At 45.8% G+C, this 13022-nt stretch overlaps 1 protein-coding gene across 4 annotated transcripts in view; it reads right to left on the bottom strand.

The window, feature by feature from the left end:
- The window catches only part of EXOC6B (exocyst complex component 6B), a 304536-nt gene that overhangs the window by 150857 nt on the left and 140657 nt on the right, over positions 1–13022 (bottom strand). For all 4 annotated transcript variants that reach the window (XM_065633563.1, XM_065633564.1, XM_065633565.1 and 1 more), the window contains one exon: positions 6006–6074. In XM_065633563.1, coding sequence (XP_065489635.1) covers positions 6006–6074 — 69 coding nt within the window. The remainder of the gene's footprint in view (positions 1–6005; positions 6075–13022) is intronic.

Raw genomic sequence — 13022 nt, 5'->3', positions numbered from 1 at the left:
AGATCAGAAGGTCTCCCCTCAGCTCCTGTTCTCCAGCTGAACCCCCAGCTCCCTCAGCCGCTCCCATCACACTTGTGCTCCAGGTCCCTGGAGGTTTTCAAGACCGGAGTCGATCGAGCCCCGAGTAACCTCAGAGCTGCCCCTACTTTGGGCAGGAGGTTGGAGCAGAGACCTCCTGAGGTCCCATCCACCCTGAATGATCCAATGAAATACTGAACAGACGCGATACCTTGTTTCACCAAAAATAGGACCTACTCCAAAAATAAGCCCTATCATGATTTTTCAGGATGCTCAAAATATAAGCCCTACTCCAAAAATAAGCCCTAGTTACAGTTCATCTAAAAAGTCAATTTAAATAGCATCCAGGCAGCTTAATAAGTAATACGTTTTGGAGTAAAAATTAATATAAGACCCTGTCTTATTTTTGGGAAAACGGTACATTTTCCACAGGCAGGACTGACAGAGTTGGTCTTTTCTTGTAGCCACTAAGAGTGGAGTGGGACTGAGTGAATCAGAATGAAATCAGCTTTAAACGTAGAATATCAGTTTCTTTTCAATGAGTAAGTGACGGAGCAGAGTTCTGCAAAGCCCTGAGAAAGCAGGGCTGCTGTTCCCAGCCTCAGGTGACAAGAAGTCTGCATCCGGGCTATTGTAGTAAACCTCCCTTTTCTTTTTTTTTTTTTTTTTTCCCCTCCCCCCCTAACATGTCTGTTTTCCAAGCTGAATATTTTAAGAATCAAGGCTGCCTGTGATCATATCTAGCCAGCTTAGAATGAACACTGATTTCTTTGCTGCTTCTTTGATCGAAGCCAAGTGGTTTTCTCCTGGGTAATAAGGTCACAGGGTTAAAAGAGCAATATGACAATTACAAAAGTTAAATCTATTGCCACGACAGACAGACACACTACCCAGGGTCCATTAGCACGTAGTACAGAATGGTTATCACAGGTCACCGACACCAGTTCCCTCTAATGGCTTTTCCTGTGTCCTTATCAATCCAGTGCACAAAGTGTCTCACCCTCAGCCTTTCCCTATGATCTCAGGGCTGTGTTTATAGCTATCTAACCCCACCAGGCACCAGCGGGTCAGCCAAGTCAGCAGACGCTGAGATATGCCAGGGACACAGCGATGGGACAATCTGCAAAGTGTCGGAGATGAACAAGGAGTTACCAGAGACTTCGAGAAGGAAAATTTTTCCACTGTTCCAGCGCCACCACCACCCCCCCACCAAGAAAAAAAAAGTTTTCAAGTTCCCAAGGACACCGAGGGAAAACTTTATAACCCTGATCTCAAAAAATAGAAGTAAACCACAGACTTTCCATGGTACGGTTCATGTTTCAGTATCAAATAAAAGAAACAACGAGCATTACAAAGAGAAAAAAGAGACGTTTTCATATGAAAGAGAGGGTTGGGTAGCTCTTATTATTTGAATTGTGGTTCCTATAAGAGGCTTTCCCATCCCTTGAAAGAAGAACTTCAATTGTTTTGCCCCGTTACCAAAGAACAAACGTTTTGGTGGGGACGCTGGAGCCCCCCCCGGAGAGGTGGGGACGGGGCAGGGACGTCACAGCCACCACGGGCAACCAGCTGCCCATTTACTAGCCCACAAAGGCAGAAAAAGGAGGATTAACGCAGGCAGCACGATGCCAGCAGACTTCTAAAAGGAATTTTTCTAAAAAAATTATTTAATGAGAAGGTTGGGAGGAGGTGAGCGATCCACCGCCGGATTTGCGGCATCTCCCACTTCGGATGGAACCTGCTCAGCTTGGAGACACGAAGTCAGCGTTTTCCATCCTTGGTCCAACAGTTCATCTCGAGTCCCTGAGCCGAGGGGTCCCCGATCATCAAAACAGAGCGATTTTAGCCATAAGCAAAAATAAACCCCAGTTGCTCCTCCCAAGGCTGAGCTGGCTTTGCGCAGCTAAGAGATATAAAACGTTGTATTCGTCACTAAAACAGGCAAGGAAAAATGTACCGGGTGGATATAGTCTATGCAGAACATACGTATTTTAATATAGGAACTTAAAGACATTTTTAAATTGATTATTTTTAGCAAAGTGGGATTTTTTATTATCTGTTTCACATTTTTTTACCTTTCCTAATGGATTCTGTGCATCAAAGCAGCTTTAGGGTTAGAGAGGCTTTGAGTAAGAAGCAATACAGCAGATAAAAACGTCAGCGGCGAGATACAACAAATTTATAGTAAATACCTGTCAACTGCTATTTATCTAAATTATCCAGCTCTGGGATTCTCCAGAAATACTTCATCAGCTAGGAGGCAGCTACAGTTTCAAGCCTGTATTTACATCAGAATCTGCTCGCTTTTTCTTTTTTTTCCCCCCTGTTTTGGACACTTGTTCTTTACCCTAAAATGACCCCTTTGTAGCTCGCATCAAAGAGCTGGGAGTGTCAATACCAGTGTCTTCACGAACATGTTAAGAACCTCAAAGTAATTGGTTACCAATTAGCATAAAGCTAAAAAAAAAGACCCCACCTAGCTAAGGCAAAGCCTAAATGAGCACTAACAAGCAACAGCACTGGCTGAAGCAGGAGCTTAAGCAACTTAAACCACCGACAACTTCTTGGGAGCACCCTGTGTGCAAAACATTCTTGACCTTTTTTGGCTTTTTAAAAATCTTTTGTTTAATTCCTTTCTGCCCTTCATTCACTCTTTGCTTTCTGCCTGGCTACAGCTTACGGGAAACATGAAACAAAAACTGCTTTTCATTTTATGTTGTGTAAAGCAAAGCAATTCCATGTCTTGGCCTTGAAACACAAGGCACCCAACAGCTGTTCAGATGCTCCAGCAGATAAACCATCTGGCCCACACCTCACCTTTCCTAATTTATTTTGGATATCGATCAAAGCAACTGCAGCATTACATAGACTTTGGTCGAAGACAACATAAAAGATAAAAACGTCAATGGCAGAATCACTTCACGGCAATATTCTTGTTTCTTCTTTACATAATAATATTACCATTTTCAACAAACTTCTGTACTAACTCAAGGAAAAGATATACCTGATGCCAACAGCCTAACCGCGCTGCAGATGAATGTCCTTAAATAGCACATCGCTGCTGAACTGAAACTAAGCTGGGTTTAGCATTTACGATCAGCTAAAACTAGACACAGGCTTTGGCCAACTGACCAAGGAGACCAGGACAGGCCCCAGGGCTCGTGTGTCCTGGTTCTGCTGCCGGTTCTCCCTCTGAATCTTTTTATATGATGCTCCTGGCATCCAAAGAACCACCATATCCATGGTTCCAGCCAGTCGTTTTTATTATTTTCCTAGGAAAAGGACAGCACACATTTGTCTAATATTACCAGGATTCCCACCAAGGCACTGAGGTTGTTCAGAGGTTATCGATTTGTACCAACTTGAAACCAAACCTGTCAACTATAAAGCCCTTTTTTCACGCAATTCTGAGTATATTTGCCACAGGCAGAAACCACAGGTAGGGTAAGGACTTGTTGCAGGCACCGTTTAGGGACATAAACCCAAAACATGAAATCAAAGAGTTATTTGAGCAAAGACGGGTTACCCGCGTGTACGACTCGGCGCGTAACGCACAAAAACGCTCTCGTGATGTTTTGTTCGACATCTGCAGATTTTCAAAGCCTCCCCTACGCCCATTTCTTCCTCAAGACGCCCTCGTTTCTCACAAGAAAAGGAATCGCCCGATGAATAGTCCCATAAAGCATCCCCACCACAGCCCTGTCCTCCCCGGAGCCGCCGTCGCACCAAGGTCCAACTCTCAATTAACCCCAGCTTGACCTTCCTTCACTTTCTTTCTCCCTCCTCTGCCCTTCCTGAGAAAGTTCAGCGTTTCCTGGAAAAGTCTCGTTGCCTGTTTGATATTGTACTTCGCCTTGGTTGCTGAAGGAAGGATTTACAGGTGCCTGGCCCCCTCCGTAAGACCATGACCGAAGCCTGACCTCCCGTTACAATATGTGAACTCCTGCCCTGCTGATAAGGCTGGCAGATATGAGTAGGATTTTTCAAATAATCCTTTGGGAATTTATAAGCAGCGCAGCCATAAAACCGAGGTGACTGGAAGGTCGATTTCACTAAAAATAATAAATATCTCAATGTTTATTCAACGTGGGCCTTTTTAACTGCAGGCCAAGCGTTTAGATAACGCTATTGTAAATGACAAATATCAGGATTTTTTGGTAACTATTACATTATGATCCTTCCGTCTGACACTGATGTGGCCGTTTCCCTCGATGCGTGTTGGATCTCTGACATTGTTCAACCCACGTTGGGCCTGGAAAGCCAGGGCAGGATTCAATCACGGGTCAGAAAAAGGGCAGTTTTCTTTTCAGGAGCTTTTGCTGTGGTTTGTTACCTTTTTCTCTTGCTTTTGTATGACCAACACACCTTCTTTAGAGCTCTGCTGTATATTTTTGCACATTATTAGGGCTTGTGGTTGAAATGGAGAAGGGGGGAAAAGGGTTGAATATCTCAGCTCAGGATGGGGACAGAAGACACTAAGCCACTGGCACAAAACCAGGTTTAACGTCACCATCACCAGGTCCACTGCACTGTTCCCACCTCCAGCAGAAGACAATCCCATCCAGATCCACGGCCATGAAACCCGTCTTCTAGAAGCAGCATTTCCCTCCCTCGGAGGACAAACTGCTATATTTCAGATTAAAAAGCAAAGCAGCAAGACAACACCAAAGCCCCAATGTAGAAACGAGACCATTCTAGACGTGCAAACCTGTTATATCCACCGGCAAAAGCGCTTCATCCTTTTCGTAACAGCTTTATGGATAAATACGCAAATAAACAAACACCCTTGCATGAAACGAATGCGCGTAATCTACACAAATAGGACTCTTAATTCTGTTTGCGTTATACATATTCTTCCCTGAAGTTTCTTCAAATAAAGTGACACTTTGAAGCCCAGAAAGCATTTCAGACCAGTTGTAATCTCCAGTTAGCACACTCCCTGAACTGGGCTCCCAGCGCCGGGTTTGAGGGGGAAGTTTTTGTCCAAGATAAACAGAGTAACGCATTTTGGGTAGGTTAACTTTTCTCATTCCAATAAAACATCAAGGCGAGGTAGCGAAATTACATAATTATTAACAGCTGAGGGCACAGAAAGATTTTATATAAGTGTCTTTTATGACAATTCTTTTCCTTTCGCAAATTCATTTGTATGTATCGCTGGAGAAAAACGGCTTTAGAAGCGCCTCAAAAACAATTCTCTCTCAAGGCTGTGGAAAGGGAGGAAAGCTGGGAAGAAAGTTCTCCTTTCATGTGCTGCCGGGGCTTCAGATTGCTCAACCGTGGAGAGGAGCCCTCGGAAAGCGGCCTCTGTCCAAAGGACCCGAAAGGACAGATCGAACGACACACGTTCTTTGGGACCGCAGATATAAGGCTCACATGCTGCTGAAGGCAGCGTAGAAATTATGAGTTGAAGGGTAAGCTAAAAAGGGCATCTTACCTGCCCTCGTTATAAATAAATAAGTAAAAAAAAAATTATTATTTATGTACTCATAACGGCTAGGAGAAAAGGCGGCTCAGCCAGAAGAGATGGGAGCTCTCTTGACAAGTTCTCAAGAAGATGACACAGTTCAGAGTAGCACGTTTTAGCCAATAACCAAATGCCAGCACAGAATAGTTTCAGTTTGGCCAGAAAGCACAACTATAGGGAAACTGGGATGGATGCAAACAGTGGATTTGGTGGGACGGCAGCAAATCCACTCCTGTCAAACAATGTCTGAAGAGCGGCGAAGTTCTCCTAAGTGCAGCAAACAATACGTTTAAAACCAATTCCCTCCCATAACTCCTCCATTTGCACTGATTAATGAAGCTACTGTGCTCAAAGAAGAATTATTGGAGGAAAACTATATGACCGAGAAACACGTATGTTACAAACCCAGGGTCTGCGACAGTTGGAGAAGATATTCCTTTATATTTTTGTAGCCTGTATGAAGTAACTGTGTGGTTTTTACCCAAATCCATCCATCACGAGGCAGCACAGAGTTACTTACCAGGACAGAGTATATGTGCAGGCATCGGTACACGGGTGAGAAATCCACCAGGTCCTGGGCCCCTGGCACCTAAAATATACCAGGAGATGAGTGTGAAATATGCAGAACACGTACAGGTAAGCGCAACTCTAATATATCACATATAGGTAGGTACAGCTCTAATATATAACATATATAAGTGCAACTCTGATGCATGCAAGTCCGACAGAGAGCAACACCAAGATTTCAGGTATGTAAAATTAGGGTGATTGTTGGTATCCACCTACGTCTGACTATATTTAAATTTTTTTAAGTTTCTGAAAGTAGGAAAAATTCATTTAATATTGCTCTCTCGCTCCATTTAGGCTCCCCTAAGAAATCGCATTGCATAATTTGGCCCTCTGTTAGCCAGCTCAGCAGAGATTTCATTTTGAATATAGGCCTTAATACAAGTTCAAGCATCCTGGCACAAGCCATTCCGGTACTTATGCAACAGGGAAAGAACAAAAAAACCCAACTTATTCTCTAGATTTCCAGTTCAATTTCTTTAAAAGCACAAATTCTACTTCATTTTTCATTCTTTTCCTAAAACACACACGCCACACAGGCTCCACCACCTTTCAACAACATCGTGAGTCTTGCAGAGGGACAAGGAAGCTCATTTTCGAAGGGTGGGACAGAGGGAGAGAGGGTGAAAGGAAAGATCAGAGAAGAAATTTGCATACAAGAAGCTTGTGTCCTTTGGATATGTTCAAGCCAACACAGCATTAAGCTTGTTGGCCAAGGCATAAAGCTAAGGCAACTCTCCTTCTCCCCCAAAATACAGAGAGGAGGGGAGTGTTGTGTTGACATGTGGTGGAAAAAAGGGGAGAAAGATGAAAGGGAGCAATGGACAGGCCTGGGAAACATGTTTATTTTATATATTTTTAATTATGCTTAAGAGGCATTTCTGCTAAAGAGGAGGTAGGATGAAGAAGACAGAAGTTTCTAGTTGGATGATGGTACACAAGGCTCAGCCAATGCTGCCCAAAGCGCCTGGGGCGAGTGGTCGTCCTCATCTAAAGCAATGGCCTCAAGCAGGGGAGTGCAGAAGTTCTGGGCTGGAAAGGGAAAACAGGGGATTTTGTTAAATAGCCTCTGTATAATGTGGAACTAGAGCTGTTAAAGAACCTCCTCCACGTAAAGAAACTCAAACCTCGTGCCCCAGAGGTTCTTGGTTAGAGCTGAAACAGTGAAAGAAGCTACAGAGATAGAGTCATAGAATCATTCTGGTTGGAAAAGACCCTCAAGATCATCAAGTCCAACCGTTCCCCCAGCCCTGGCACTGCCCCATGTCCTGAGAACCTCATGTCCGTCTGTCCAACCCCTCCAGGGATGGTGACTCCAGCACTGCCCTGGGCAGCCTGTTCCAATGCCCCACAGCCCTTGGGGGAAGAAATTGGTCCCCAGGTCCAACCTCAACCTCCCCTGGCGCAACTTGAGGCCGTTTCCTCTGGTCCTGGCGCTTGTTCCTGGGGAGCAGAGCCCGACCCCCCCTGGCTCCAAGCTCCTTTCAGGCAGGTCAGAGATCAGAAGGTCTCCCCTCAGCTCCTGTTCTCCAGCTGAACCCCCAGCTCCCTCAGCCGCTCCCATCACACTTAGAGCAGCAACACACAGCGAGGGAACATCCCATCTGCACATCCTGCATCACTCCCAGACCCCCAAAAATGTGACGGTCCCAACGTGGTGGTACAGGGAACACAATAATTAAGAGTTCTATCGGGGTAGGGCACAATCCTGCTCATCAATCTTACTGGGCTTTCCTTCCACCCCTTGCACCAAGCACCCAAATGCCATCTGAGCTGCTCTGCCGGATGGGGAATTTGGCTCAGGAGGGAGGAGGACGGATTCGGAGCGAGGGACGGGGCTGGCATCACCTGTGTGACCCTTTCCACATCGACATGCCCCACACGAGGGTTACAGCCAAGCCGAGGGCAAGCAGCTGTGACACGCGGCTCACTAACATCTCCTGCCTTTTATAAGACTATATTTGACAATTGCAAACACTAGGCAGCAGTTTTATTGTGTTAACGTCAATTTTATCATGTCTCCCTGGACATTTATTTTCCATTTGCAGTCTCCTGGGCCTCCTAACGCTCCCTAAATAGCTCCCAAATCGAGATTTCACCTAGTTTGTGGGTACGGGTTTTGCCTCGCTGTATTCCTCCAGCATTAAGCGTAATTGGTCTCCAGTTGGTAAAACAGTAAAAACCCTTTTGGCTCAGAAATCCCCGATTGCAAAACTGCTGGAGATCACTCAAGCAGACGGGGAAATATCAGCACTCGCTCGACCCAGCCGTCCTCCGGCGGCCACCACGGCTGTGGGGAAGCTGGACCGGACAGAGCCCAGTCCGCCCCGTGTCCTTCTAAGGGAGGAGGAATCTATCATCCCTTCACATCAGCATCAAAGCAGCCGATGTTTTCCCGCGAATCTGAATCCAGGATCAAAGGGTTTCGCTCCTCTCGGATTCGGGGCACTACTTGAACGTGGTCCATGGAGAAATATTCCTGATAAAGATTTGTGAAATCAGGATAGAGCCAAAAAACAGAGTTTACTCCCCCAGAGAAATTCTTTCAAAGCAGACTGCAACGTTTTCACAGTCTCTGATCTTCTGTAAAAGCTTTTAAGCCCACACACACACTCACAAAAAATATGCTGGACTATTCTTCAGAGTTAACATTTCTGGGGCATTAATAGTTTTAAAATCGCTAATCTAGGTAGAACGCTCTCAGATATTGAAGCATCAGACCTGGGCAGCGGCAAAGCTTTTTGCAGACAAAAAGACATGGACCAAAGTGATCAGAACCTGTGCTAGGATTTTATGTAGGGTATAAACCTACAGTATATTTTAACGAAAAGGACAGATCATTTCTTCCATGTATAGCTGTAGCCCTACAACAGAAGAAATAATAAACCTATCATCTGAAATCTTTCCAGACTGACCAATATACACCTCTCAATAGACAGAATATATGAAATTATCTCTGTGGCTAGTTTAACACGTTGCATAATTTAAACGTCTCTAATATTTAGATATTTATCTGATATATAGACATATCTAAAAAATTCAGGCTTAGCACATTCCCTTTAGCAGTGACTTGATTTTCTTAGCCCAAGCTGCACTGCCAGTGTTCAAAAAACAAATAAATCTTTTGATTTTTGACACTCGACAATGAAATGAGAACTAGAGCCGCCCCAATAACAGGACTGATTACTCCCCTGACATGTCGCCTTCTGTCTAATCTTTTTATTTTTTTCTTTTGATTTGCAGAACAAAGAATTTATTCATCTTGTCCCAAATTTTCCCAGTCCACAAAACACCAGCTTCACAACCCTCGTTCCCAAACCCTCATCCGGCACGATCCCGGTGCTGGGATCAGAGGCCAACCCGTCACTCTCTGTAAAGTACCAAACCCTCTCTTCTTGCAAGAACATTTTCAGTCAGGTTAAACACTGACTGTAGGAAATTTAACCCATGGAAGTCAAGTTTTCAATGGAAATGTTCAGCTGCAGCTGCCACCGCCACAAGGCTGGCCCAGATTTAAGGGATGCTCTGATCTGGCTTCAGATAATTTGTGATACAATGGCCTCAATTTCTTGATCCTGGTTAATTTTTGATGTAAAGACATGACACAAGCACAGGTACACTCGTCCCTGTTACAGTGAGGGAAAAAAAACCCTCCAGATTCAAACACTGGGAATTCAGGAGAGGTGTTTTATGAACCATCCCCTGGGTCCATTGATGTACGTGGATGAGCTGGTGCAGAGGAACGTGAGCACACCCAACACTGCACCCACAAAGGCTCGAACCCAACGGAGGACACTGAGCAGCGGGTCCCTTCATGTGACACTGCACAAAGCATCTGTTCACGTTACAGAGTAAAACTCTGCTGGACATAGTGTTGGTTCTGCACTGTGTCCAGCTCTGGGTCCTCAGCACAGGACACACATGGAGCTGCTGGAGAGGGGCCAGAGGAGCCCCAGAAATGATCCGAGGCTGGAACAGCTCTGCTGGGAGGACAGGCTGAGAGAGTTGGGGGGTTCAGCTGGAGAAGAGAAGCTCCGGGGAGACCTTTCTGTACCTAAAGGGGACCTACAAGAAAGATGGAGAGCGACTTTTCACAAGGGCCTGCAGTGATAGGACAAGGAGTGATGGCTTTAAACTGAAAGAGGGGAGATTTACATGAGATATAAGGAAGAAATTTTTTAATATGACAGTGGTGAGAGCCTGTGCCAGGTTGGCCAGAGAGGCGGTGGATGAACCATCCCTGGAGACATCCCAGGCCAGGCTGGACGGGGCTCTGAGCAACCTGAGCTGGTGCAGATGTCCCTGCTCATGGCAGGGGGGCACTGGGGGAGCTGGGAAGGTCCTTTCCAACCCAAACTATTCTATGATTCAACAAATCACATCTAATCTCTTCGGGTACCAGCAGCCCGGAAGAACTTCATCCCATACTGAATGAATCATAGAATCACAGAATCATTTTGGTTGAAAGAGATCCTCAAGATCATGGAGTCCAACTGTTCACCGAGGTACAGAACAAACTCTGCTGTAGATTTTCTACATCTTGTGTGGTCGCAGTGTCCCCTGAGTGCCCCAGTGTGTCCCACAGCTTAACCTTAGGGGAAAAAATTGAATGTATCTCTATGGTCAAGAGGATGCTCGAGATATTATTATACTGGAGGTGGCCAGACAGTCCTGCAGACGAACTGATCTCCCTCTGGCTCATGTTATAGACAACAGGCAGACAGCTTTGTCTGGAAACAGAGAAGTTTTTCTCAGTGTCCAAGATCTTTCTTGCATAATTACTAGTGGAAGCAAAGAAAAGGTGGAATCTGATGGCATCCAACAAAGCCATTTATCAGGGAAAGTCAAGAGAATTCTCTGGGGTCCCTGCTCTAACTCCCAAAACTTTGTAAGCAATCTATTACATTCGCGCAGAGAATTACAACTTATTCCTGCAGCCAGGAACGCCAGCAGCATGACGAATTTTGGCTACGCCTCACACCTGCTGATGTCCTGAGTGCCAAACTCCTTCTCCAAGTAGAAAACTGTCTGGAATTTGTTGATTTATTCTTCAAAGACAGTTAAGTGGCCGCTATTCTGAAGTGGGATGTCCCTCCTTAAAACTTCCCCTTCTCCCACAAAGGAGCACCAGGGAGTCCAATTCGACCCAACCACTTCACAGACACCTGACCAGTCTTTTTGAGGGACAAGAAGAAATGAGGCATGATGCAGGCGAGCTTGTCCCACTGCATTCAACAAGATCACAGAAGAAAAGTCACTGAAAATGAGAAGAATCTGGGTGAGCTTTGTAGTTTGCTGGATGCTTTTTACTACAAAGGGAACAGCTGGCACAAACTCAAAAGACTGTGGAGCTACTCACTGTGAAATGCAAATTCTCCTTCTGCAACTTGACATTCATGAAAACTGGATTTGAGCCTTCTCCCAGTTCACTCTACAGCTGGGCCCGTTCCCTTACTCTGATTATAATGGGAGCTTCCACCTCGGTGACGCATCTGCACTTAAGCGGGACAAGTCTGGACCATAATGTCTCCAAACTGGAGAACGCTAATGGAGCGGAGAACCACATCTCGTATTTCACAGAATCACAGAATGTTAGGGATTGGAAGGGACCTTGAAAGATCATCTAGTCCAATCCCCCTGCCAGGGCAGGAACACCTAGGTGAGGTTACACAGGAAGGCGTCCAGGCGGGTTTTGAATGTCTCCAGAGAAGGAGAATCCACAACCTCCCTGGGCAGCCTGTTCCAGTGTTCCGTCACCCTCACTGAGAAGAAGTTTCTTCTCAAATTTAAGTGGAACCTCTTGTGTTCCAGCTTGAACCCATTACCCCTTGTCTTACTGTTGGTCATCACCGAGAAGAGCCTGGCTCCATCCTCCTGACACCCACCCTTTATATATTTATAAACATTGATGAGGTCACCCCTCAGTCTCCTCTTCTCCAAGCTAAAGAGCCCCAGCTCCTCAGCCTTTCCTCATAAGGGAGATGCTCCACTCCCTTCATCATCTTTGTGGCTGCGCTGGACTCTCTCCAGCAGTTCCCTGTCCTTCTGGAACTGAGGGGCCCAGAACTGGACACAATATTCCAGATGAGGTCTCACCAGGGCAGAATAGAGGGGCAGGAGAACCTCTCTCAACCTACTAACCACCCCCCTTCTAATACACCCCAGGTCCCATTGGCCTTCTTGGCCACAAGGGCCCAGTGCTGGCTCATGGTCATCCTGCTGTCCACCAGGACCCCCAGGTCCCTTTCCCCTACACTGCTCTCTAATAGGTCATTCCCCAACCTATACTGGAACCTGGGGTTGTTCCTGCCCAGATGCAAGACTCTACATTTTCCCTTGTTATATTTCATTAAATTTTTCCCTGCCCAACTCTCTAGCCTGTCCAGATCTCGCTGGATGGCAGCACAGCCCTCTGGCGTGTCAGCCACTCCTCCCAGCTTGGTGTCATCAGCAAACTTGCTGATACTACACTCAATTCCCTCATCCAAGTCATTGATGAATATATTGAATAGTATTGGTCCCAGAACTGACCCTTGAGGCACTCCACTAGATACAGGCCTCCAAGCAGACTTGTCCCCTTGCATGCAGCCGGCAGAGCCCTCTTATGCTGCTCCGAGAATGACCCACACTAGAATACAGGCAACACTATATGCAAAATCCTTCTGTTCTTCCTTCCCTTCCAAAGCTTTTCCTGTCAATTTTGCTGTGGGAATGTGGGGATGAAAGGATTGCTCCATTACAGGATCTCCAGAACAGTTCGTTCAGCCTAGGTGGAGAACTCCATAACACAGCTGGCTGAAGGGCCTCAGATATTTCCTACAAGAAAAAAAATATACATCTACCTCCCTTTTTCCAGCCTATGTACCAGGATCAGGAGCCCTCCTGGAAAAACTTAATTGGAAATAGCTAAGACCACCCTGTTCTCAATGCTGAGCAGAAGGGGGTGCAAGGTGCCCTTCATTCTTCCCTT

This window comes from Caloenas nicobarica, chromosome 4 (assembly GCF_036013445.1).
Source record: "Caloenas nicobarica isolate bCalNic1 chromosome 4, bCalNic1.hap1, whole genome shotgun sequence".
Lineage (NCBI taxonomy): Eukaryota > Metazoa > Chordata > Aves > Columbiformes > Columbidae > Caloenas > Caloenas nicobarica.
Note: the sequence above shows the minus strand (reverse complement) of the source record. Positions and strands in the feature narration are given on the sequence as shown.